Here is a 27,942-nt window from a genome sequence, read left to right as displayed (position 1 = left end):
AAACAGCCCTATAACAGCAGTGTCAGCATGGCCCCTCCCAAGAACCCTCAATTTCTACATGTATTTAAAATTAAGAGGTGGTCACCAGCACCAGAGATGAGGTTGAATAAACAGACCATCCTCTGGACGCCGTTTAGTATGCTCACCCCAAGACCCTATATGTATCCCTGTACACGCAGAGCTTGGTCCATATTGCCATTAATGACCGACCCATTTCCGGTGGGTGTTTTACTCCACCATGGTTGTCCTTTGTCACCAGTTCTGCTCAGAATATTTATGGAAATTTTCCAGATGTAGCCAGATTGCAGAATTTTTTTTTTGCTTTGGTGGCCTCATGGTGTTGTGTTTGCTTTTTGCAATGATCTGTTTCTGTTGGCTTCAGGTGGTGACAACAATTTTGAGGCAGAATTTCAAGCGGTGGGAAAGAAAATTGGCACCTCCAATTCAAGGCCATTATTATTGGCCAGAAAAGGTGAAGAGCCCACTTGAGATCAGGGAGGCGCTGCTTCCCCAGATGACGAGTTCTGAGTATTTGGAGGTTTTGATTATGAATGAAGGAAAAGTGAAGCAGGAGACTGAGCTATCACTTTTACAACAGTTCTGTACAGAATTTTCTTTACTCTGACGCTGCATTAATGTTTAGGTGAAGCTGTCGATTTACCAGCCAGTCAGTATTTCCACCTTCCTCCTATCCTGACTGCAAGTTCTAGTTACTGACCAAATGAATGAGATAGCATAAATTACTTTCCCCTAAAAATCTACCTGGCTCTTAATTAGAGATAGTGTAAGGAGCTTGATCATGCTGGAGAGAGATTCCCTCAGCTGGGAAGGCCTCAATATCCTTGAGGTGATGGCTGAGGAGAGCGATGTCTGAGCTTGTCTGCTTAAGACCGCTGCACCCACAACTTGACCCCACATAAGCAGCAGAAAAATGGAAAAATTCATAGAAACACATGGATATCGTTAATTAAATGTTGTGGCTCAACCATTAGAGGTTTTGATTCCCCCCCTCACAGCAAGATGTTTTAACACCACAGGATTTGAGTTAGGGTTACTAGATAAATATACAGGAAATGTCTGATCATAGGGCACCTGCGTTAGTGGACCTACAGGTGGATAAAAGACTGTACAGATACATTTCAGATCAGTTTTATTGAACAAAAACATTTTTCAAAGTTCATGTAGGAAATACAATATTATACAAGTGTTGCACAAACAAGACTAACAGAAAGCAGATCTAGAAAAGGGCATGAGCAAGACAGACCAATTGCGAGGGGGTACAACAAACCAGACTCCCAGAACAAAAAGTTCACCAGGACAGATGTGGGTAATCTGCAAAGACAGACGCCAGACAGCAGATGTGGTCTCAGTTCAAACAACGTGGGGATGTTTCCAATTCCTCAATCTTACTTTGTAACCTAAATTACATATTGCTAGATCAATCATCAAATTTAATGTGCTCTTTCTGCTACAGATCCCACATAAGAAAACAGCATTTGAACATCAGTGTTTTGGAAATCCAAAGACAGGTATTATTTACTGGGCTGGAGATTAAATTTGTCTATTTTCTTGGGATTGTACAGGCAGACAGTGGAATTTAAGTTACATTTTCTGGATTTAGAGCTTCATTTAATGGTCTTGCGTTCACTAAAAGCTTCAGAAAATCTATGGAGACTGACTTTAAGATCTTTTATGTATATCAAACTGATTTTTTTTTTTTTTTTTTTTTAAGTTGGCACGCAACAATATTTGTCTAGTGGAATGTGGATTTCTGGAGGGAAATACAGATGTTTGTCACAACTAACATGAAAACAGATTCCTTACTTGCTCACAGTAGAAACCCTTTGGAAAGCACAAAAGGCGGTTTGGCGTGCTCATCCCAACCGGCAGACGAACTATCAGTCCCTCAACAGGAAGTTCCTGCTCTTAAATGCATCAAGTTGACTAAGAAGACGAGAAACTATGTTGCGCTAATCTTTTTGTTCAGCACCACCTTTGGAAGATTAGCACCTGTAGAGGAAACCAGTGTGGAGTTAAAAGAAATCAGATTTTCAGATATCTTCTAAATGAAGCAGCGGAAAAGACCATTAAAGACTTCCATGTCAGGAACAGGTGACAGTAAAGCACTGGCACACTGTCAAAGTGCATTTTGTTTAGTCAGAAGGTGGGCGACATCACTCAAATCAAAGCTGGGAAGTTTAAAAAAAAACAAAAAAAAAAAAACAATTGGGCAAATTCAGCTCAACAAAATACAGAACATGAGTTCTGGTAGTAGATCAAACTTGCTGTAACACTGGACAGGAAACAAACTGCCCTGCCACTCAAGTAAACACATTCCACCACAAATGTCTCCAACTCAGTCAAACAAATGTGTTCCATCAGGACTCCTCTCTGTTTTCTGCCTGTTAGGTACTGGAAAACAGGAAACTGGAGCAGCAGCTGATCCTGAGTACATGCATTGGATATTTTTTCTTTTTTTCCCCCTCATGTGAAATAGTTTTAACTCATGGGTATAAACCAGAGCCAGTAGAGGAAATGAAATTATTAATTAAAAATTATAAATAAAGTTGTATAACCTGGGTTTTAAATTTAGAAAACATGAGAAAATATTGAGATTTAAGCTTGAATTTTTTTACTATCAGAAATCTGTGTGGAATTATTATGCTTTTTCTCATTTGCTATAATAGGTTTACACCATTACATGATCAATTTAACCAAACATTTAAAAAATAAAAATAAAAAAATATCCCTTTAATCCCAGTGCACCAAGATGACTCCACTCTTGGCTTTGTGTGATGTAAGTGAGAGAGGATGTCCTTATAAGGCCATCTCCAACCCAGCTTTGGCTGGCTTTATCACAGTAAGTTAGATGTAAGTGGGTAATAGTTTTGCCAACTATGTGAAGGGCAGCCAATCAGAAGAAAGATGGCTTACAAACCATCTAGGTAAACTGGATGGTTTCAGATAGTGCACAAATGCTCAGTGTAATAAATAACTCAATTATTTTTATTATTTTGAACTGTGAACCATGCAAAGTTAGAATAAACTTTGAAGCTGGATATCACCATAACCGGTACCTTCAAAAAGACTGATAACAAGACCTGAGAACTCTTCCATACTCATTTTCTTCAACCAATTCATATTTTGTCATTTTAAGACAAAGATTATTTAATGGTCATTTTATTTTTGTTTACTGATTCTCTAAACCTAAGGAACACTTTGTGATGGTCTCTAGTTTTAAATGTTTGGTTCAATGCTGTACTCATGCACAGAACACCGTCCTGATTTCCAGCAGAAACAAAAACTTCACAGAAGGAAGATACAATTCCCCTCCTTTAATTTAGTTTATTTATAGAAATTAAACAGCGGTGGTTATCTCAGCACTAGCTTCACTTTTTTCCTTCTTTCCAGTGGTGTTGCAGAGTGACATAGCAAGTTGGAAACAAAAAAGAAAGACGAAACAACCTTTATATTTAAATTAAAAAAAAAAAAAAAATGGCGCTCTACTTCAAATGAGTTTAAATACTCTACACCGTTAAAGGTGCTGATTCTGGTACAAGCTCACTTATGTCCCAAACAACTCAAAGCAAAGAAGGATGTTTGCTTGAAGTGTTGCGTAGCATAAACAAACATCAACAGTGAAAATGTACCAGCATTTGGCCAATAGTCATTTCCCAGCCTGCTAGGAAAATACCACCTAACTTCAAATGCCTTTAAATCCCAGATGTCTCCATCAGGAACCAGCAGTTCCACAAACAGATCAACATCTTGTCAATCTTCAACACCGGATACCTCCCGGTGGAGGCTACTGTAAAACACTAAAATCTGCTAAAAGAAACAGGAATTGTCACTTGTTCTGGTATCTGAAGCCTCTCAGCACATGGTTGAGAGGTTGGATCTGAATCACTGGGGAAAGGTTGACCTGTAGTATCTTCTGCGCTTTTCTGCAGGCCTCTTCCACAGACCGAGAGTCATCTACCTTTATCACTTTCCCTCTAAAACTTTTCTTGTCCTTCCAACTATTTCTCTGCCGGGTTGGGTTGTTCAGATCCTTGGGGCCATGAACGTCTCTATGGAGACCATTGCTCCTCCAGCCGTTGCTGGTCAGCTCTGTGTCAGTCTGTGGGAATGCCCGACCATTAGCATACAAAACCGGTGCAGAGTCTCCAATTAGAGCACCATCTAGTCGGATAGGGCAGGACAGAGTCTTCTGGCTGAACAAGGCCACAGCTTTGGTGGGTGCCCCGCCACCGTTCTGAGAAGGCTGAGAAGGTATTCCTGAAATCGCTGGCGGGTACTGTTGCTGTAAAAAGCCACTAGAGGCCACCTCAGAGGATGAGTGTGGAGTAGTGTGGATTTGGAGTCTGGCTGTGTGGAAGCCAGATAGACCTTCAATACTGGTCAGTCTGAGGCACGGCTGCATGTCCACATTTGAATTTGCCACAATCCGACTGGGTGTCCTGCTACAAACGATAATGCGATGGTCCACCAATGGTTCTGGAGGGCGAATGCCTTGAATCCTGGGGTTGCTCCTCTCAGAGGTGTTCCAGGATGGGTGAACTTCCCTCTTCTTGGTCAGAGGCCTTCTCCTCCGCCTCTTAGCTGTGGGTTTGACATTCCTGTTTGGTGGTCTCAGCATGTCCTCAGTCAGGGGTTGGCTTGTGCACGACCGGTAGTCATACACATCCTTGCTGCGAAGCACGGTGGGCTTGTGACCCTCCTCACTTAGCTCCTGCAGGAAGGTGACAAGCTCCTCAGTGCTTGAAAGGTCACGGGACATTGGGCTGAGAATCTTCAAAGCATCTAGGAGGACATTATGTCCTGCTGATGAGATCCGGGACCAGGAATGAACAGCCCTCCGCTCTTCATTAGCAAACACCAATGGCCGGCCGACCGTGGAACATTGTGCCTCATAAGCCATGACTTGAATTCTGTCAGGAGAAAAAATTACCACATTTGATCAAAACAAATTGCAGAAAACAATGATTCAAGAATTATAACCGATACAGACAGATCAATGCCTCAAGTCCTACTCCACATCGTTTTTGACCAGAAAATATACGTTAACTTGCCCATCAAACATGTAGAGCTCTCTTTTCTCTGCACAATACTGCCAAAATTAAAATTATGCCCTTGTCTCTGTGTTTCCATTACAATTACATTAAATCCCTATAAATGGTCCGTAAAACTTATTACTGGCACCATTAAAAGATTGAAGATTTAGCTATCATGTAATTTAATGATAAAGCAATGTCAGGCTTTAAAATAAATATTTATACCATACATTTTAGATCTTCAACATCTCGACATCTCCATTTTATTGTGAGAGGTTGATGCTACATATAAACATTATCACTGACAGCAAAAGAGTTTAAAGAAATTTGGGAACTTCTAGTACCACTGAATTAATAATCTAAGTCTGTGTAAATACAATTAGGTCAGTTAGTTTGGACAATGCCAAATTTGGTTTGTTAAATAATTTTGACTTCATTCATCATTTGCAAAACTGATCATATGCTGTCTGATCAGTTTTGCAGCATTTGCCTGATTTTGAGGAGCGAGAACAACCCTGGGCACTTTACAATTCATCTTGCTGGTTCTCACACCGTTTTTTTTCCCCAGTCTCAAACTGGGGCAAACTGACTACAAGAACTGCAAATGCTGCATCATCTTTATCATCTGTACATTTTTTAGATTCTGTACTGTCCATGCATGGGAAGTCATCTACCATTGTGCTATCTCCTGGGCCTGGATGCTGTGACCTTCGGACTCCTGCAGCTGAGCTCACAGTGAGATGTTTTGATAAGAGGCGCCTGAACATAAAATGTTAACATCAGTATGTACTGCTGCAGCTGCGAACACATGGGCTGGAGACTTTTAATAGGCAGATTAATGCTTGAGGGAGAAGTCAGTTTACTGACAGCAGCAGTGTAATCAGACATCACTATACAGCTGGAACAGCAAATATTGAGAGCTGGCTCGTTATTAGACAATATCAACCTTCAGAGCCACCTTACCACCTTTATACCTCTTCAGATCAAGCCTCGTTATGCACTTTGGAAACCAGGGCATAAAGACAGACAAAAAAAAACAAAACAAAAAACTAATATGAATAAATAAAGGTTTACAATATTTCAAGACATGAAATGGCCAAACAATTTATCTGCAGCACTACATAGCAAAAAGTCAGAAACAACATATTTCTGTGAACACACCCAGTTTGTAGAAATACTGCTATACTTGTACATTGTGTTTTCTGAAAAGAACTAGACACTGCTATTCTATAGCAATGAGACCAAATGGTGTATATGGGTCATGCCATGTAATAGTTTCCACCTGGCTCCTTAAACTGAGAACTTTAAATGTGTTTATCAGCTGAGGTGGTGTAATTTAATCATTTCAACCAAAAATTATGATACAAGATTAAAAACATGATTTGATATAATTTTATATAAATAAAATTGAATTGAACACTTGTTTAATGAAGAGTGAGTGCTTGAAGTGTTAAAGAAAGTGGTTTCACTTCCCGCTGCCACTAAGACAGGAAATCATTCTTTCTTCATGCAACAGCTCTCAACAGCGCAGTACATTTGTCTAGCAGAGAAACATCTGCTCTCTCATGCTAATGTGCCATTTCAACCCTGAACTGCTACTACACTGCAAAAGTCTTACTTATTCATCACTGAAATAAATATAACAACTGTAGGTTTCTCTTTGAGTTAACTTCAGTAGTTACTTCAGCAATTACTTCCTCCAAACAATTGACGTGCCTTTTAGACCCCATTCCTTTGAGACTGCTCAAAGACGTCGTACTATTAATGCTTCAAGCTTACATATGCTCAACCTCTTTATATTAATCCAGTGCGTACCACAGGCCTTCAAGCTGGCAGTAGATCTCACCATAGTGAAGCTTAAATGATTTCATAGCCTCAGAGTGGACTCCGCTCTGTGCTGTAGGTATTTAAAGATACTTCACCGTTTTGAATGATATTGATCTAATGATCTCAAATAGGTCCTTTTTTTTTTCTCCTTTTTTAAAATACATAAGGCAAATTAAATTCCACACTGGTCTTCACCGGGATCAACGTAACACTTCCCTTTGGCAGTGTTATCAGAAGGCATGGCATATATTTTATTACTATGCAGACGACTTGCAGCTTTATCTATCCATGAACCCAGACGACACACACCAATTAGTTAAACTCCCAGTATGTCGTTAAAACATAAAAACCTGGATGACTTATAAATTTTTAATGCAAGTTATTTTTTTAAATTCACAAAAAACTTAAGTCATTATTCTTGGCCAAAAATGTTTGTGTCCGATTCTTATTCTGGATGGTATTACCTTGGCCAGCAGTAAGAGTACTGAGAGGGACCATCAAGCGATAATATTTCTCCGATACAGACGTCTCTTTATTGGCTCCCTGTTAAATCCATAATAGAATCAAGAAATCCTTAACTCATCCAAGGTCTTGAATAATCAGGTCCCATCTTATCTTAAAGTCCTCATAGTATCATATCACCCCAAGAGAGCACTTCTTTCAGTGGGAGTCACTTTGTCTTCAGTCAAGTTACTAGAATGAAGAAGTTAGTTGGATGAGAGACGAAATGCTTCTCCACTGAAAACAATACATCCAGATGAACAGATTCAACTTTTTTTTTTAAATATATCCTTACCTGGATGATTGAGCAAGCATGAAGACATTAGGCTTAAAACTTCCCCTTTCCATAAAGCATGTAGTTAGCACTGGTTCAGGTAACTCTGAATTCTCCCCCAATGACACTGCAAAGCCTAGGCTACTGGCTGTCCTGTGACTCTCCATTTTTTAATTAGTTATTATTCATCTCCAATTCTCTTCTACAATTTGTCTTTTGTCCTTCTTTCTTTGTTAGGTAGATAAAATAGAAGAATAGGATTTAAAATTCAAAATAATTATCACGATAATTCAAAATACTGTTTGGGCTTCTTTTGTAGGTATACAGTGGAAGTAACACAAATTATGTCGCTTTTATCGGCACCTAGTAATTAAAACCTTAAAGAACACAGCTAAAGGCTGTCAGCCTCTGTAACCATTTGCTTCCAAGTGACTAAATTTATACCCACATTCCAGAAGTGTGTGATTTACCATCAGCTTGAGAGCAATTTTATGTGTTTTGGTACTGCAAACTGTGGTCTAACAAGGCTACTGGAATAATGACTGCTGCATGCTGAAACACCAGCCCATTTTCTTTCTTTAATAGTCAGCTCTACAGCTCTGACTTGCCACTGCTTGCTACATGGTAGTTACTCATCTAGGTTAAACACATGAGACCATGTTTCACTGAAACAAGTCCTACCAAATTGCCAACTGTGTTTATCAACCTCACCTTAACATCAGCTTCAGTTTTGCTTAAGCTTATCTGTACTTTGATATGCAAACTGTTGCATGCTAACAACACTTTCTAAAAGGTTACTAATAACACTTATAGGTGCAAAAAACACTGGCAATGGAAAATACAGTATTTCTGTTTTTGCTAAATTTTAAACATCTGCAAAGACTTTTTTAAATTTTCAGCGTGGGTTCTTAGTCTCATTTTCTGAGCCTTTCATTGGTGATTCACGTCTTTAGTCCACTCTGTATGCTCGTATGGGTCTAACTGTTTCACTCCTTTGATTTTTTTCCTCTTGCCTTTTTTTTTTGCCTTTTTGTCAAGTCTTTGTACGGACCTGCCGTGTTCTCCTTCGTTTTGTACATAACTGTTTCTGGGGCAAATAAAATGCAAGTATGGATTAAAACCGCAGAATTAATGGTTACCAGTGCTGGAAATGCTAGCGCTTGATGCAGTGTTTTGATTTTCCTGCCACTCGTACCTACAATGCAACGCGCGAAAGTCACGTGGTCTGTCGATCTCTATAGAGACAGTAAACAGTAACAACATGTAGCAAAGGTCATCAACCAACTGCAATGACTTAAGTTTTTAACTACATGAGAAACTCTTAAATTAGTTGACAAAAAAAGCAAAACATAAAAAAAAAACCACATTCTTTTTTAAACTGCAGGGTGCATTACTAAAAGTGCTAAAATGCCTTTAAACTTGGGTATTATGTAACTTTCTCCAGTTCTATCTCAATGGTTCAACACCAGAGCGATTGACTTGAAATGCTTCAGTTGGCTGCAAGTCCCCTGAAACTTACTTTGTTTCTCTGAGGACCTAGACGATTTGAGTGTTCAGCTGACGTTTTAATGATCACATGATGCGTGGCAGAGGTAGTGATCTCAAACACTGCCGCACATACACAAAACCCTTTGTCTTTTTAACCTAGAATGCCCCCCCAAATGCTAAACAGACATTTTTAACCACTACTGGCTTTAGGTTTCATTTTTGGCAGAGTAAAAAGACCATTAACTTGAATGGAAAGCCACCAAGTTTCAAACAGAATTGTGACAGACATTTGATGCGCTTTGTCTTCAAAATACCAAAATTGTGCCCACCCGTATGTTTTGCTCCAATACTAGTATTTAAACCAATTCCAACAGTTATCTCTTGTGGAAAAATAGTGAACAGTGAACTTAAAGATTAAGATGTTAAGTTATAAAGCAGAGCTTGATATTTCAAAGCATTTTCCAAATCAAAGTTACATCGGAGACAAAATATACCCTAAATATATATAACCAAGCCCAACTCACACACACACAAAAAAAATTTTTTTGAAAGAAAACCCCACACACACACAACACATAAAAAAGGAAGAAGAGGAATCTAATACACGATCTAAGCACACCCTGGATGTGCTTTAGTCGACTGTGAGATTACTAGAACACAGACTACTACCAAATGAAAGGACTGGTTGCCTATTTGGTTGATGCCGTTTCACTTGCAGGTTTCATTCAGAGTGAAAATGCAGCTGCAAGCAGCCGATGCAGCTGTGTGGTTATAGAGCAGTAAGTCTAAGCAGGCCGATACAAACGTCCGGGATTGGCCAGTTAACCAGTGAACAAGAAGTGCTTCATTTGATGCGCCAGAGCAGACACTCAAAGACAAAGTAGCCAGTGACAATAAAGCCAACTTGACTTGACAGATCGCATCCAAGTTCATGCTGTATACCAAAATTATGAGTATTATTCAAACAATACTGTAGCAGCAGTAGATTTAAAGTATGCAGATTTTTCTTCTGTGCTGTAAGAACTTAAGACATCACTCAACACTTATCTGCTGTCAATCATTCTGCTTGGTACTGCCTAGGAGGTGATAAAGATGTTTTTCCACACCTGAATGGTTTAATTTGGTGAAAACAAAACAAACAACAAAATCTGACTCATGATTAAGTTAGTACAGCTTGTTTGGAAAGCTGAGAAAGCTAGAACAACCGGATTACCCCATGAAATACAAGAACTTGACTTAAGCAGAGTTGGAACAGATATCTAAACCTTTGCTAGCAAAGCTGCAAAAGCAACAAGTACGTTTAAGCAACCTTTACACATCCAGGGAACAAAACAACAAAAATGGGACAAAGTAGCAGGTGTTAAAAGTGATTGCTGTCAAAATCTGATAGGACAAAATGTCAGACTTTTTAAGCGGATGCAAAATAATATGGCTGAAAGGAACCCGGAACTGAAACTGGTATTTTTGCATTATAAGCGGGAGGTGTTCTGCAAGTCGGTGCTAAAGTTATGTCAGCAACATTTTAATTAACTAACTAAAACAGTTAGCTTCATCAAAGCCATGGCACTGAACCCCAGACAGTTTGTTGCACTTTTGAAGGAGCATGAGTCTGAACATGGTGACATAAGCTACCACAAAGCCTCAGGTAGCTCAGCCTGGGCGAAGTGCTCAAGAGGACATTAACAATCAGGAATAGATAGATTTGGTGAAAACTACCCTCTCTCACTCACACACAGTAGACATTACAGCAGTACTGCAACTGAAGACCCTTTTATGGTCTCTACCTTACAATATAGAGAACGCTGAGCTAGGGCTGTTCGATATAACGATATATATCGGATGACGATATAAAAACGTCCAATGTTTCATTTTACGCTATCGTTTGTTTCGTGGTGTCGCAAAATAAACTGTTTACGGCAATATTTTTTCATCGTTTTGATGGTCACTGTAGTGGCTATATTAATTTCTTAAAGTTCTCTCTTTCTGTTATATTTTATATAACCACACTACAGACGGACAAGCACCTGTTTTTATGCATTGCGGTTAGCAACAACGACGGTAACACCATCGTGTATCCGGTTGTTTATGTTCCACATAAACCTTTCACAATAAAGCTCAAGAGCCTGTTGAGACTTTTCAAAATAAACTAAATCACGTGAAAGAGCAGATTATTTACGGATGAGAAGTAAAAAGGAGCCGCCAGGTGCTAAAAAATAAACCTTAGACTCAAAAGTTAGAACAGGCTAACGCCGTGTAATAAATACACAAAGAAAACGGCGGCTGTTACAACTTATGTCTAAAAATGTATAGTTTCATGCATCGTTTAAAACACTTGACTCCAGCTACATGACGCGCAGCTGGAAACACTTTACACAAGACCAGCTGCCCGAGAGTCACAGAATTTACAGAAAATGTTACATTTTTGTGATTCATTTCGTTATCGGGACGATAGAATTCTTATATCGGGATATAAGATTGTGGTCATATCGCACAGCCCTACGCTGAGGCAACTGCTGTGGTTATTTAGCACCATATAAATACAATTTGTTTGAATTGAGAGGAATGATAAAAGATACTCTGACTGAAGATTTGTTGTGAACTCAGCCTTTTGATGTGTCCTCCGATTTTGAAATTTGAATTTCAAGCCTTTTGTACATTAGGATGGAGGACCCTAACCCATTCTCAGAAAACCAAAAACCCTCCAATAATAACAACAATAATAACAATAATTATTATTATGGGGTTGACTTGAACTGAAATACATGTTTTTTTTCCAGGCAAGATCACTGAACAACACCTGTCTGACACATCAACACCCCTTTTTTTTTTCAGTCAAAGATGGCGCCGCGTATGGTCGCCCTGGTGCTTCAGTGCGTTACTTTTGTTTTGTTTTTGTGCATTTCTTCTGTGTCTGGGCACTCCTCTGGATACTCGTACACCAGAGAAGAGCTCCTTAACTACAGGACTACAACGCCTGTGGATTTATTTCCAATATTTGTCGCATCTGCGGCAGATTTACTGCTGACTCTGACCAGGAAAGCGAGACACCGAAAGAGAGGGAAGCGAGCCGGCGCACTCGTGCGTTTGAGGAGACGCGGACTGCGAACTGCTCTTCCTGGGATCTTCCTTTCCAATGTACGCTCACTCGGGAATAAGATAGACGAACTGGCCCTGATGAGAAGCATGAACAGAGACTTTGCCTCCTCCTGTGTCTTATGTTTTACGGAGTCGTGGCTCAGTGAGAACATCCCAGACTGCGCGCTCAAGCTGGAGGGCTTCCATCTGCTGCGCGCGGACCGGCAGGCCGCTCTCTCCGGTAAGTCCAAAGGTGGAGGTCTCTGCTTCTACATCAATAGTGGCTGGTGCACAGATGTGACAGTGATTGCTCAGCACTGCTCTTCCTCTCTGGAATATCTTTTTATCCACTGCAAACCGTTTTATTCTCCGCGGGAGTTTGCTTCATTCATCCTGGCCGCTGTTTACATCCCGCCAGACGCAGATGCGCAGGCAGCTCAGTGCGCACTCGCGGAGCAGATTCTCCACACGGAGCGGACATTCCCGGACACTCTCATCATTGCTCTTGGGGACTTTAACAAAGCCAATCTGAGCCATGAGCTTCCGAAATATAAGCAGTATATTAAATGCCCGACCAGAGAGGAGAGGACATTGGACCACTGTTACAGCACGATCAGCGGGGCCTATCGCGCGGTGCCCCGCGCTTCACTCGGACTTTCTGACCACGTCATGATCCACCTAATCCCCGCGTACAGACAGAGGCTGAAGCTCTCCAAACCTGTCGTGAGGACTAAAAAACTGTGGAGCAACGAGGCTGTGGAGGAGCTTCGCACGTGTTTGGAGACCACAGACTGGGACACATTGAAGGCTGCTTCTAACAGCTTGGACGAGTTTACGGACACTGTCACCTCCTATATCCACTTCTGTGAGGACAGCATTGTGCCATCACGCACCAGGGTGAGTTATAACAATGACAAACCCTGGTTTACTCCTAAACTCAAAAAGCTGTGGCTGGAAAAGAGAAAGGCGTTCAGAAGCGGAGACAGGGACTGCTAAAGAGAGGCCAAGTACAGGTTCACTAAAGAAGTGGACATTGCTAAACATCAGCACTCTGAGAAGATGCAGCAGCAGATCTCAGAGAATGACTCGGCCTCTGTGTGGAAAGGTTTTAGGAATATCACAAACTACAAGCCTAAAACCCCCCACTCCACTGATGACTTGCTCTTAGCCAACACCCTCAACGACTTCTACTGCCGTTTTGACGAGCCATCAGGCAGCCTTCACACCTCCAACGGCCCCAACAATAGAGGCACTTTGGACACTAATTCCCCCACCTCTCCCCCCTCCATAGAGCCATCACCACCTTCAAACTGTTCACCTACAACACCCCCCTCCTCACCCCACACAAAAGAGGATTTCACACCACCTCCTCCCACCACAACTCTTCATATTCATGAAGCAGATGTGAGGAAGCAGTTTAAGAACCTGAATGCTCGGAAAGCTCCCGGCCCAGACGGCGTGTCTCCTGCCACCCTCAGACACTGTGCAAACGAGCTGGCCCCAGTGTTTTCTGGCATTTTCAACTCCTCACTGCAGGCATGTCATGTGCCTGCCTGCTTCAAGTCCTCCACCATAATCCCTGTCCCCAAGAAACCTAGGATCACTGGACTAAATGACTACAGACCCGTGGCTCTGACATCTGTGGTCATGAAGTCTTTTGAGCGCCTAGTTCTCTCCCATCTCAGGACCCTCACGGCCCCCCTCCTGGACCCCCTGCAGTTTGCATATAGAGCCAACAGGTCTGTAGACGACGCCATCAACATGGCCCTACACTTCATCCTGCAGCATCTGGACTTCCCAGGAACCTACGCCAGGATCCTGTTTGTGGACTTCAGCTCTGCCTTCAACACCATCCTTCCAGACCATCTCCGAGACAAGCTTTCCCAGATGAATGTGCCTGACCCCATCTGCCGGTGGATCACTGACTTCCTGACGGACAGGAAGCAGCATGTGAGGCTGGGAAAGAATGTCTCGGACTCCCGGACCATCAGCACCGGCTCCCCTCAGGGCTGTGTTCTTTCTCCTCTGCTCTTCTCCCTGTACACCAACTGCTGCACCTCCACCCACCAGTCTGTCAAGCTAATCAAGTTTGCAGATGACACCACCGTTATTGGACTCATCTCGGACGGGGATGAGTCTGCCTACAGGAGGGAGGTTGAACGTCTGGTGTCCTGGTGCAGCCACAACAACCTGGTGCTGAATGCCCAGAAGACAGTGGAGATTATTGTGGACTTCAGGAAGCACACAGCCCCACTCCCCCCCCATCATCCTGACTGACACCCCCATCACCTCTGTGGACTCATTCCGCTTCCTGGGTACCACCATCACCCAGGACCTGAAGTGGGAGCCCACCATCACCTCCGTCATCAAGAAAGCCCAGCAGAGGATGTACTTCCTGAGGCAGCTGAAGAAATTCAACCTGCCAACACGGACGATGATGCAATTCTACACTGCAATCATCGAGTCCATCCTCACCTCCTCCATCACCGTGTGGTACGCTGGAGCCACTATCAGGGACAAACAGAGACTGCAGCGTGTTGTGCGCTCTGCTGAGAAGGTGATTGGCTGCAGACTCCCATCTTTGCAGGACCTGTACACCTCCAGGAGATTGCGGCGTGCAGCTCGGATCTCAGCTGACCCTTCTCACCCTGGACACAGTCTGTTTGACCTGCTCCCCTCAGGCAGGAGGCTCCGGTCCATTCGCACCAGAACCTCTCGCCATAAGAACAGTTTCTTCCCCTCTGCTGTTGGACACATGAACAATAACCATATGACTGTTCCCGCTACTAACACATGACCCTACGCTGTGTTCACTGCATCATTCCATGATTGGCACTGATCACCACCTGCACTCATGTATATATCTTTCAACGTAGCACTCTTAATTCTTATTCTCATGTATATATCTCATGCATAGCTCATGCACATATCTTTCTACGTAGCACTTTTAATTCTTATCCCTACTTTTATTTTTTCATGTCTATTTAAGTGCTATTTATGACACTATGTTTGCACTGAAGCACCGCAGCAATTTCCTAATGTTGTAAACCTGCTCAACATTTGGCAATAAACCCCTTTCTGATTCTGATTCTTTCTTGGTCTCTTTTTAGCATTTATTAACGACGAGTCACCTCTGCTGCTGAGGATAAAAATAATCTAAGTCACCAGCCTCAGAAATCCGAAGTTAACAGCACCTAAGATTAGAGCACAGATAAGTGCCACACAGAGTTCTAGCAGCAGACACATCTCTACATCAACTGTTCAGAGGAGACTGCACGAATCAGGCCGTCATCCAAGTCTGTTATGAATGGAGGACGTTTGGAGAAAATGCATAAGACTCACTACAAGATTCAAACTATTGGCTCATGATCTGAAGCACACAATGCCAATTATTGAAGCAACCGGACACAGTACGCCTTAAAACAAAAAACCTAAAACAAAACAAGAAACTGAGAACAGTTAGGGTAAGTAGAAGAAGTATAATTACAAAGAAGACAACTCAATGCTTGGTAATACAGCAGAATTATGGCAATTGTCTCTGTCCAAATATTTCCAGACAAAATTTTAACTCTGTGCAGCTCACTAACATGAAAGGTTTTGGAAAGCACCTAAATATTTTATAGATTCATCAAATAACAAGTGGTAGAAATTTTGCTTAAACATCAAAAGGTGAAAGAACTATTAATCCTTTACTAGTTTTTTTTTCCCCCAACATCACTAGACTCCGTTTGTTAAAACATATTTATCCAGGTTGCACAACACAGAAAAGCCAGAGAACTATAATCCCATAGTCCTGTAACAAGAAATCTTGAGTCTTAGTGAATTCAAATTAGCTTATATGCCTTGCATTGTAAGTCACCTATACACCAGCTGTAACTCAAGATGCACTCAGGGATGTGTGACAATTAGGGCTGCCACAAACGATTATTTTGATAGTCGACTAGTCACCGATTATTTTTGCGATTAGTTGACTAATCAGATCATGCATCCATTGGACGTAAAATGTACAGCTTATTGCACCAGCATGCATCTGCTCTTATATAACTATCATTAGCTTACAGCTTTAAGTGTTTAAGGTATGTGCTAACTAAAAATAAAGACAAGATGATAGTTTATTACATTTTAATGAAATTTGCAGATCGTTTCGGTGAAGTTTAATAAACTCCTTGCTATCTAAAATATAACGGGACACCAGAGTATATTCTAGAGCATCTCACACTTCTAATAATCAGTTGTCTGCTTGACGTTTATTCAGCTGTGTAAAAACTATATGTTCCCGGTGGGTGATGGGCTCCGCCAGGGCTGCCCTTTGTCTCCGGTTCTGTTCATAATTTTTATGGACAGGATTTCTAGGCGCAGCCAAGTGGCGGAGGGCTTTCGCTTTGGTGGCCTCAGAATCTCATCTCTGATTTTTGCAGATGATGTGGTTCTGTTGGCTTCATCGGGTGAGGGCCTCCAGCTCGCACTGGAACGGTTCGCAGCAGAGTGTGAAGCAGCGGGAATGAGGATCAGCACCTCCAAATCTGAGGCCATGGTTCTCAGCCGGAAAAGGGTGGAGTGCCCACTCCGGGTCGGGGATGAGTTCCTGCCCCAAGTGGAGGAGTTCAAGTATCTCGGGGTCTTGTTCGCGAGTGATGGGAGAAGGGAGCTGGAGATCGACAGACGGATTGGGGCTGCAGCTGCAGTAATGCAGACGCTGCACCGGTCCATCGTGGTGAAGAGGGAGCTGAGTGTAAAAGCGAAGCTCTCAATTTACCGGTTGATCTATGTCCCTACCCTCACCTATGGCCACGAGCTGTGGGTAGTGACCGAAAGAACGAGATCGCGGATTCAAGCGGCAGAAATGAGCTTCCTCCGAAGGGTGGCTGGCCTCTCCCTTAGAGATAGGGTGAGAAGTTCGGCCATCCGGGAGGGGCTCAGAGTAGAGCAGCTGCTGCTCCACATCGAAAGGAGCCAGCTGAGGTGGTTCGGGCATCTGACAAGGATGCCCCCTGGGCGCCTCCTGGGTGAGGTGTTCCAGGCATGTCCCACCGGGAGGCGGCCCCGGGGCAGACCCAGGACACGCTGGAGAGATTATATCTCTCGGCTGGCCTGGGAACGCTTTGGTATTCCCCCGGATAAGGTGGAGGAGGTGGCTGGGGAGAGGGAGGTCTGGGCCTCTTTGCTTAGGCTGCTGCCCCCGCGACCCGGCCTCGGATAAAGCGGATGAAGATGGATGGATGTAAAAACTATAACTTTAATCTCAGCCAAACCGATTTACTCAGGAACAAATAAAATACTAAAAAAAAAAAAAAAAAAAGTGTTTTGGAGTTTGTACGTGCTTTGTCTCTAGGGGCCACCACATATTTATATATAAACATATATAAATAAAACCACTTTTTTTACATTAGTAATTCCTTTTGTGCATAATTTTATATTATTGTTAATAATAAATTAATTAAATCAACAAAACAACCTAAAGAGCCAAGCCAAAAGAGCCGGTTCTCTAAAAAGAGCCGGAAATCCCATCACTATAATCTGGGTCCAAAACTCCGTCTGCTTCAGGTCCCAAAGTCAAACGAACACAGAGTTAAAAACTGTCTAAATTCTTTAATCTTCAATAAAATCATCAGCGTTGCTGCTTTACCAGGTGTAACAATTAAGTTTAACATCCAAGCATCCATGAAAACAGAAGTTATTAAATTTAACGGAGTTAGAAGTTAGCAGGAAGTTAGCTCACTAGTTTCCACCTAAACATGACATACCATGTTCTGACTGAGAGATTTTTGAAACTAATTAAAACGTACAGCTCTGCTACCACTTCCGATATAAATGAAGACAGAAAAACTAAACAGCAGTGACGTTTGCAGGGTTACTGAAGTTGGACTACCTGGTATATAATGTTGTGCTACGTGATTGCTAGCGACACAGCTATGTTAGCATAACATTAGCACAGTGAAGCTAGAGGATGAACACCAACTTTTTTTTCCACTCGATAAAAGTTAACGTGAGGGATTTTGGTGGTTAGGGACAAATGCAATCGCATAGCAGGATGCTATACACGGGGCAAACTTCAGTCAGGAGAACAACTGAGATCATTCATCCACAATACAAGATTAGTTATTAATATACTGCAACAACATGGGAATAGAACTGCTGCGAGAGAATTCAAGATTAATGTGTCAATGTTACGGAAGTGGAGGAAGCGCAGTTTTTGGCTTTCCCCATATTTCAAAAGTGCTTCATCTCTTTGCTATGACTGTTGGCATAATTTGCAGATGATAATGGTTGGAGCCACTGCGATGCTTTCGACCAAAACAGGCGCAGCTTGATGACATCATCAACATGCACTATCGCGATAGAGATTATGACTATACCGCTCTATTGTTGGCCAACTTTATATCGTTTCTATTGTATATCGTTTATATCGCCCACCCCTACCTTAAAGTATGAAATATTCATATACAAAAACACATAAATGTGTCTACAGTCTCAGTGCTGGATAGTGCCCCACAGGCCTCAGTGTGAGCTTGAAGACATTTATAATGTTTAAGTAGTTTAATGTGTAGGTGCTGACGATAAACACATTTAGAATGAAAGCCGGGGAACTTTGGTAGCACAGAAACAAGTGGCTATTCTTTGTGACCATATGGATCGCTCCCTCATATTACCATTACTTCACCCAAAAGCACCAAGTTAATACTCAAAAAAGCTGCAGCAATACACACAAATATAAACAGTACTTGGTGACAACTTTGCTTTTAGCCTCTAACCCTCTGGAGTCCAGGGTATAATTGGCTGTTTTTGACTACTTTTGATTTGGCCTCTATATTTCACCTGTTCATCTTGCCAATCTGTTATTTTCTCATTTTGACAAACTGTATCAGCACAATTTATCTAAATTCAGACAAAATTTAAAATACGAGTAGAAAGTGATATTTTAGACTGTAAAAACCACAGCCATGTTTAACGAATCATTTTCATAACTTGTAATGCAAATAGAAATTGTACATTTAAAAAAAAAATATGCACAAGCTTTGCAAACAACAAAGTTATATGGTACTATTTACCTAAAAATGCAGCCAAGGCTCAGACGTTTTTTTATATAACCATTTAAAACTATTTAGAGAACAATCAAGTGTTCTGCATGAAATAAGAAGGCACACAAATTATTTATGCAACTCCAAAAAATAGTTTGTGTCCACTATAAAACAGATGAGAACAGCACAGGGATAAACCTGCAGGTCTGACAGCAGGTGTGTCACTCAGCATTTACACTGCAATCTGCCTTTGGTGGCTTTTTTGCAGCAATTGTGACATTCACTAGTAGAACTGACACACAAAACAAAACAACGCCTACACTACACACTAACTACACAAGACAACACACTAACTTGAGACTCCAAACACGATAAACGTCACAAATCTCTCATGTATCAAAACTCTCTCTTTCACTCACTCGCTCTCTCTCTCGCCGGTCACTCCTAAAACTTCCCCCTCTTCCCAAATAACCAAATGCCACATGTTGCAATATCATTTTTTGATTGGTCGACATGGTACATTTTTCCACCAATATGGAAGGAGTGTTTTTTCTTTTTTCACTCACAAGCAAAGCGTGTTTTCTAGCACTCTCCTTAGAAAACTGCGTTTTAACCGTTTCTTCCCGGAGTAAACGCCACTGTTTTATTCAGAAAAAAAAAAAAAACACATCGGTTTTACGTGGCCTATCAACATAATTTAAAAACTGGTATATAGTTTGAAGTCCGCACATTCAACCCAAGTTGAAATGGAGACTCTGGGTCTGTCAACCCCAAAGGGTTAATCAGAAAGCCTTAAGTTGGCTAGTTATGTATCGGGCTAATGTTTAAAGCTTTCACTTGAGTAAATTAACTCACATTACTGCTAAGTAATGTTAGCTAAGTTCACAGCATATTTCATAATAGCGCTGCCATACTGCATCACTCAGTGCATTTCAATCATTTCCCCAGTGAGTTTGATAGCTAGCAAAATAATAATCATAATTTTAAAAAAATAGCATGTGTAACGTACACGTACTGGAAAATTATTTACTAGGACTCACCTATCATGCGACTAGAGAGCACAAACTCCGCCATTGTCGTTTTCCATCAAACACTCATTAAAACAGCGACCTACAGGTATGTTAGCGCACTCATCACCAACTGGCCGAGGGAGGGGCGGGGTCACACATTGAAACTGACGTAAGGCAGCCCAGGCGGAGATATGTTGCTTTTACATTTTGCGACTCATTTTAGTTCTCTATCTGACAAGAAAACGATTCAGATAGTTATTTGTGGTGAATGAAATACAGTTACACTTTCAAGCACTTTTAATCACCACATCTGAAATTCAAGCACTTTCCAAACCTTGAAAAGACAACATTAAAATTCAAGCATTTTCAAGGATTTCAAGCACCCGTACGAACCCTGTAATTATGCTTGTGAGGTCATTATATATGCAACCTAAAGTCCTGCAACGTCATTTTTATGCGACATGAACAGTACAGCAATAAAGGACATCGAGGCAATTCTGCTGCTAGTTGTATGGCTTTTTGTCAGACAGTGACCACAGTTTTTGTTTTGTTGTGTAGTCAGTCCCCTCATTGCCAGGTTTGCAAAATAATGCTTTTGATTTTTGTAACGCAGTCACGCTCATGGCTCACGTGCTGCCACCATGTACCAAATCGGCAGTCTACTGACTTTTGGATTACCTCAGATCATTTGGAATCCCAGCAGAGTAGGTATTACAAAAGTACCATGTACCAAATAGTACATCCTAAAGGAAAACACTAAAAACCAAGTTGAGTCATGTGAAGCTGACCCGAGTCAGTGGAAAAGGGCTCGTTCAAGTGCCGTGTGTGCTGAAGTGACCACACAGCTAGCGTTGTGTGGAACTCCTTCAAAAAACAAAAGCTAAGTCCAATCCAAACTTCATTCTGTAAAGCTAGCATGATACCAACCTAACACAATTGTCAAACAATTCCCATTAAAAACTGAACTGTATTTTTCCTTGAAATCTCGCCTCTATTTATGAAAAAAAAAAAAAAAAAAAAAAAAAGAGAAGCTCCCAACACCAAGTAGTGACGACAGTATTTTAACCCAAACCACAACATCCTAATTCAGAGTAGTTTTAATCCTAACACTCACCAAGATGTTTTTAAATACCTAACCCGGACGAAGAGGCCCACTCTTATCTGTGGTCAGGTTTTAATATTTTTCTAAAGAAAATATATTTATATTCACTGCTCAAATTTTTCCACTTTCAACATTCCCTGCAAACATTTTAGCTAGTTTTGGCAACCAGCCTTCAAGAATTTGCTACTATCAGAGCCTTTCTGTCGAGGCAGACATTTGTATTCTTTTACTGAAGAAATAAAATAAAATAAAAATCTAAAAGTGGTGACATAAAATCACCAGAAGAACAAATGAGGAATCAACAGTACTGAGAAGACCAATCATAATAGTTGCGGGTTGGGGCAATGTAATGTGTAGATGCATGTCAGGTTACAACGTAGGATTTCTGAGAGCTTTGTGGTTATGATGTACTTAAAGCGTAGACTTAATGAGCACAAAAAAACCCAACAACAAAGAAGTTAAACTGAACATTTGTGTACGAACTTGTGTCATTGCTCTGCAACTTGATTCCACCTAGCAGGAGTCCTACTTCACCTCCCACCAGCTGCTCGAAACAAATATCTTAAGGTTTTTACAAACAGTAGATGTAACATGAAGCTTAAGTTACTTTCTGTTTGGCATGAACACACTTTTGTAAGCCTAAAAAGGAAAATGAGTACAAGAAACTATAAATGAATGCTAGCAATATGAAACTGACAACGCTCCAAACTTATCCGGTTGTTCAGTCTGACGTCACTAGCCGTGTCTGGACCTAAACTCCGCTGCAGGTCCATATATCAAACGATCACTATGGCATTACTGAGAGTTGAAAACTGTCTAAAGTCTTTCATCTTTAATAAAATGATCAGCGTTCTGCTCTACCAGGTGTAACAATTGAGTTTAGCATCCATGAAAACGGAATTCATGACATTTAACGGAGTTAGAAGTTAGCAGGGAGTTAGCTTGCTAGCTTCTATCTAAATACAATATAGCATGTCCTGACTGCGGGGTTTTGGAAACAAATTAAAACGTACAGCTCTGTTATCACTTCCAGCATAAATGAAGACAGAAAACTAAACAGCAGTGCCGTTTGTAGGGTTACTGAAGTTGGGCTAGCTGGTATATAACGATGTGCTACGTGACCGCTAGCGACACAGCTATGTTAGCATAATATAAACAAGCTAACTTTTTTTCCACTCCATAAAAGTTAACGTGAGTGTTCTCGGTGGTCAGGAACAAATGTAATCGCATGGCAGGATGCTATAAAAGGACCAAACTTCAGCCAGGAGAACAACTGAGATAATCCATCCACAATACGAGGTTAGTCATTCATATACTACTGCATGGGATGGGCTGTAGTTACATCCTAAGGTTTTAAAAACTGAGCTTAAATAAATGATTAGCGGTAATAAAAGCCGAGGGAGGTCAACAGTGATCACTGACTGTTTTAGGAGCTTTTTGAGATTAAATAGAAGAAAATACATAACATTAAACATGTTAACAACACAAAAGCCATATTAAACGCAGACTACTTTAGACCCGGAAGTAGGATTCGTCACGTCATCACTTAACAATCGGATTGCTGGGTGATGGGCGTGACTTGCCCCAAACAAAAAGTTCAGCTAGCCTTACCTTATTTTCAACAGTACACTAATGGACTTAAAGTCATGTTTAATTAATTAGAATGAATAAAGAAGCTCAAAAATGTTGTTCCTATTAAGTAAAAAGTGACAGAACACATTTAAAAACAGGCTAGCCAGTTAATGATTAAACGGAAATATCGACGGGTATTTCCGTTTAATCCCCCCCCCCCCCTTCTTCGCGCTGCTCTCGTGCGCCCCCTTGCCGAATGCGCCAACGTGAGTCAGTCCAATTTATACAAAAACATTGCTTTTACAGCGCGCTTAAACTTGGATCAAACGAAGCCAACGCATGTAAGCTTATATTACAACTTTCAGCAGTCTCATAGGAGACGTCGCCATTTTTCGCACGGATATGTGAAGTGGCAGCAGAAAGCTTCGCTCGCCAAACATTCTCCCAACGATCTTTCTTCTCTTTGAGCAGCTACGAGTTGTTGAGGCTCCCTGAGCTCCCTCCTGCCGGCTGGGCCTCCACTCGTCAGACAGTAGCCGACGCATTTGCACGGTCAGAAATGTAAAGATTACCCATTGAATTTAAAGAGCTCGTGAAAAAAGCGGAATTACCTTTTAACGGTGCTCCCTCGGCATCCTCCGGTGGTCGCTGTGCCTGCCGACGCTCCACGGTAAAATGGCTGCAACAACAGCGGTGTGGATGACAGACCAGGGAAGAGAGGCGGAGGCTGCTGGGGAGAGAAGGGCGGGCTCTGTTAACCCCGCCGAGGGGTGGGGGTGGGGAACGGGCATAAACGGCTGGGAAATAATCCCGGGTTTAACTGAACAAAACTCAGAAAAAAAGTGTATTTCACAGTGCAACAATTAACTGGAACGCACACTACCCCCCCTCCAAAATCCAAAATATTGATTGTGCTCTGATGTCACGGGTAGGCGGGGCTTATTGCCATTTTTGTCTTTGTAGCTAACAAATCTCTGGGCAAGCATGGCGTTTAACAATAAAGCTGCTACTGTATTTTACTTTATTTTAACAAAAAATAAATAAAAAGAATATATCTATATATCTGTATCTCTCTCTCTCGTTAGATATATATATATACACATACACATACATACACACAGACAGACAAAATGGTGGCAAACCAACCGGACATGGTGCTGGTAGACAAACAGAAGAAGACGGTGGTAGTGATAGATGTAGCAGTTCCGAATGACAGCAACATCAGGAAAAAGGAATACGAGAAGCCCGAAAAATACCAAGGGCTTAGAGAAGAGCTCGAGAAAATGTGGAGGGTGAAGGTAATAGTGGTCCCCGTGGTAATCGGAGCACTAGGTGTGGTGACTCCCAAACTAGGCAAGTGGCTCCAGCAGATCCCAGGAACAACGTCGGAGATCTCTGTCCAGAAGAGCGCAGTCCTAGGAACAGCTAAGATACTGCGCAGGACCCTCAAGCTCCCAGGCCTATCGTAGAGGACCACTCGCAGGGGCAAGCGGGGAATTTTTATATATATATATATATATATATATATATATATATATATATACGCAAGTTGAGCAAATTTATCAATGTAGTGGCAACCATAAACACTATAAAACATATAAAACATGGACATAGCTTCCAGAACCTCCTTAACTTACACTCTATCTGAAGGCCACCAGATGGCGAGATCTGTGTTTGCAAAAAGATTTACAGTCATATTTAGATTTTCCAGACACAGCTAACATTACATGCAACCATGCAATGTTAGCTTGTCTGCCATGTTGAACGTGTTACAATAATGGTGATGACATAGGGATTAGTGAATAACACCACACTCACACACCCCTGGAAACTGGTCTGCGAGCAGCTGGAAACAGCTACCATGAGTGAAAAATGGGTATTCACAGACTGGTTGAGAGTGGTCTGGAGTTTGATGGTCAGTATCGCCCAGTAACTGTCTATCCCTTTGAGAAAAATGTATATTCGCCAAACAATTGGCAAAAATTCGTTGAACAGTCATAGTTTCAATGGAAGTGATGGACTTGCCTGCAAATACTTGCTAACTACTAGCTAAGCTAGTAAAATTTGCCAAGCAAGGAGGGTCATGAAGCCCTAAAATCCGGCAGCTTAACTGCCACAGCAAAAATGAAAACATACAGCTCTGCAATCACTTCCGACCTAAATTAAGACAGAAAACTAAACAGCAGTGGCGTTTGTAGGGTTACTGAAGTTGGGCTAGCTGGTATATAACGATGTGCTCTGTGTTGGCTAGCCACACAGCTATGGTTAACATAATATAAATACAGTGAAGCAGGAAGCAGGTTTCATCAGGTCATCCCTTAAAGATTGGATATCCCACCTGCTTTGAATGTTTTAATGCAGTACAGTTGTTATTATTATCACTTGTCACCAGTGTTGGGTGTTACTGTATTTAAATTATTTTTCCACTGAAAAAGTAGAGTAACTAATTACTGTTCATTTTTAGGTATTTTAAATACAGTTACTTACAATGTACTTGCGTTACATTGTAAAATAACTAAACTCGCTGAAAATCATTATTTAATTTCAATAATTTATCTTCTAAAGGTAAAAATAAACTCTGCCGCTTTAACATCGCTGTAGTGCAGCTGTACGTCATTTCACGCCAGTTTCCCGCATAGTCGTATTCTACAGCGGAAGATGTCGGACTCGGCTGAAGCGAGGGCCTGTTTTATGAAATGGAAATATTCCCGTCACTTAACTTTTCTAAAACAAGCAGACAAGAACATTACGGTAATATGTAAGCTATGTCCTGGGGAGAAAAAATTATCGGCCGCTGTCAATAGCACGAGTAATCTGCTGAAGCACCTGACACGGCAGCACAGACAAAGCCTTCTGAGTGAGCCATCTTCATCATCCATGGATAACACCGCGGCAACTCCTGCTGAGCAGACGAAACTTGATTTCACTTCAGCAACACAGAAAGTGTCTGATGGTGAGCTTAAGAAAATGATTGCAGGCTACGTTGTGGAAGAGATGCTACCGCTGCGTAATGTAGAGTCTCCGTCTTTTAGGTGCATATTAAACAAAATACCTGTGTGTGGCAAAAAGGCAGCACTGCATGATCGAAAAACGTTTTCTACTTACTTAGATAAGTGTTATGCTGACATGGAAATGGAGCTTAAAGAGACATTCGAGAGTTTGGAATATATTTCCACGACTGCTGACATTTGGACCAGCCATAACAAAAGTTTTCTCAGAATGACGACACACTGGATTGATCCTTCTACTGTTGTAGAAGGACATGCAGCGCTAGCATGTAAAAGAGTTCGAGGGAGACACACATATGATGTCATCGGCAATGAAATCGAGCAAGTACATTTGGCTTATGGACTGAGCTCTAAAGTGACAGCCACTGTGACAGACAACGGGTCCAATTTTATCAAAGCTTTTAGAATGTTCCAAAAATCAGACTCTGATGAGGAATCGGAAGAAGATGGAGAGGTGACATTTACTGATGTTGAGCAGACCCTCTCCACAGAATCTGAAGGACAGTTTTCTCTCCCTCCACACTTAAGGTGTGCATCACACACACTGAACTTAATTTTTCATGATGTTGAGAAATGGCTTCAAGCAAATGAGGCAAAATTCATCTACAGAAGTGCAACTTCAAAGTGTTCTGCAATGTGGACAAAAGCAAACCGTTCTTCTGTTGCTTCAGAGTTGGTAGATAATTTTTTCAAGAAAAAACTCATAGTACCTGTTTCAACACAATGGAATTCATTTCACGACGCTCTGTCCAGGATCACTGACATTCCCCTTGCTGAATTAAATACTGTCTGCACTCAGTTTGGAATCAAATGCTTCACTGGTCGGGAGTATCTGTTCCTAAAGGAGTACTGTATCGTGTTGAAGCCACTCACTGTTGCACTATTGCAAGGAGAAGAGAACTGCTATTTTGGAATCCTTCTTCCAACTCTGGAGATTCTAATGTCCAGGATGCTGGCACTGCAGAACGAGCTTAAGCTGACAGCATCCCTCCCCGATATCATTGTTAAGGTAATCTATACATAGCCTTACCCTAAAATAAATTTTTGTTTTATTTATCATGCTCTTATGTGAAGCGTCTGATGTATTTTTTTCTTATAGGCGATCAAGGTGCGCTTTTCTTCAATGATGGACAATAAAGAAGCTCTCCTGGCTGCAGTCACTTTGCCTAAATTTAAGTCACGCTGGATCAGAGAAGAAGAGAAAAAAGACATGGTTAGGGCAATGCTTACTACAGAGTGCCGTGGGTTGTCTCTTGAAGACCAACAACCTGCTCAAGATCACAAGAACCCTGCTAACTCCACTGATGACTTTTTTTCATTTGAGGAGGACGACTGTACCTACTCTGCTGAAACAGAGGTGATGGAATATTTGAAATCTGCTGGGTCTGAGCTGGGTGTTCTTAGCCAGTTTCCCAGGATTAAGGCCATTTCACTGAGGTACAACACAGCCACACCATCAAGCGCACCAGTCGAAAGGCTTTTTAGCCTTGGTAATCTTGTGCTTACACCCAGAAGGAACAGACTGTCAAGTGAACGCTTTGAGAGACTTACATTAATGAGATACAACAACTTTTTCAAAAACAACACAGCTAAGTAGTACAAAAAATGTTTTGGAAAACATGAGTGCATACAGCATGCAGGAAATATGGTGCTCATTGGTTTGAGGAAATTTCAGAGGAATTCTGTTTGTTAACTAAAGTTCAGAGTTAACTTCACTTTGTTGAATCACATGATTACATACATTATGTATGAATATGTTACTCATTGCTTTGAAAATGTAAAAATTTTAATGTTTACTGCGTGAAATATGTCATGTATAACATTTCTTAAGTTAAGCTTTTTTGTTATTCAGATATGTTGCAGAAAAATATATTTGTTATTCTGGAATTGTGTTTCTTAGCTAAAGAAAGTTACATTCCTTACTAAAAAATGTAATTATTAAAGAATGTTTTTTTATAGAATGTAATAAAGATGATTCAGGAAGCAAAAGGGCTAAACTATTTCATGTTGAC

At 41.3% G+C, this 27,942-nt stretch overlaps 2 protein-coding genes across 2 annotated transcripts; one reads left to right on the top strand and one right to left on the bottom strand.

Annotated features, from left to right (window-relative positions):
* Nucleotides 1–1,188: 1,188 nt before the first annotated feature.
* ccdc71 (coiled-coil domain containing 71) lies at nt 1,189–23,581 on the bottom strand. The gene is made up of 2 exons (XM_085353390.1): nt 23,534–23,581; nt 1,189–4,931 (listed from the first exon to the last, which is right to left on the bottom strand). Exon 2 carries the CDS (start codon nt 4,919–4,921, stop codon nt 3,848–3,850), a length of 1,074 nt encoding a protein of 357 aa, XP_085209516.1. The 5' UTR covers nt 4,922–4,931; nt 23,534–23,581; the 3' UTR covers nt 1,189–3,847.
* Nucleotides 23,582–25,799: 2,218 nt separating this feature from the next.
* LOC146632580 (uncharacterized) lies at nt 25,800–27,463 on the top strand. Its single transcript, XM_085353531.1, has 4 exons — nt 25,800–26,522; nt 26,730–26,939; nt 27,030–27,287; nt 27,443–27,463. Exons 1-4 carry the CDS (start codon nt 25,800–25,802, stop codon nt 27,461–27,463), a joined length of 1,212 nt encoding a protein of 403 aa, XP_085209657.1.
* The last annotated feature ends 479 nt before the right edge of the window (nt 27,464–27,942 follow it).

Source organism: Diplotaxodon limnothrissa, linkage group LG5, assembly GCF_057381915.1.
Source record: "Diplotaxodon limnothrissa isolate DT_005_m linkage group LG5, D_limnothrissa_male_GT1.1, whole genome shotgun sequence".
NCBI lineage: Eukaryota > Metazoa > Chordata > Actinopteri > Cichliformes > Cichlidae > Diplotaxodon > Diplotaxodon limnothrissa.
Note: the sequence above shows the minus strand (reverse complement) of the source record. Positions and strands in the feature narration are given on the sequence as shown.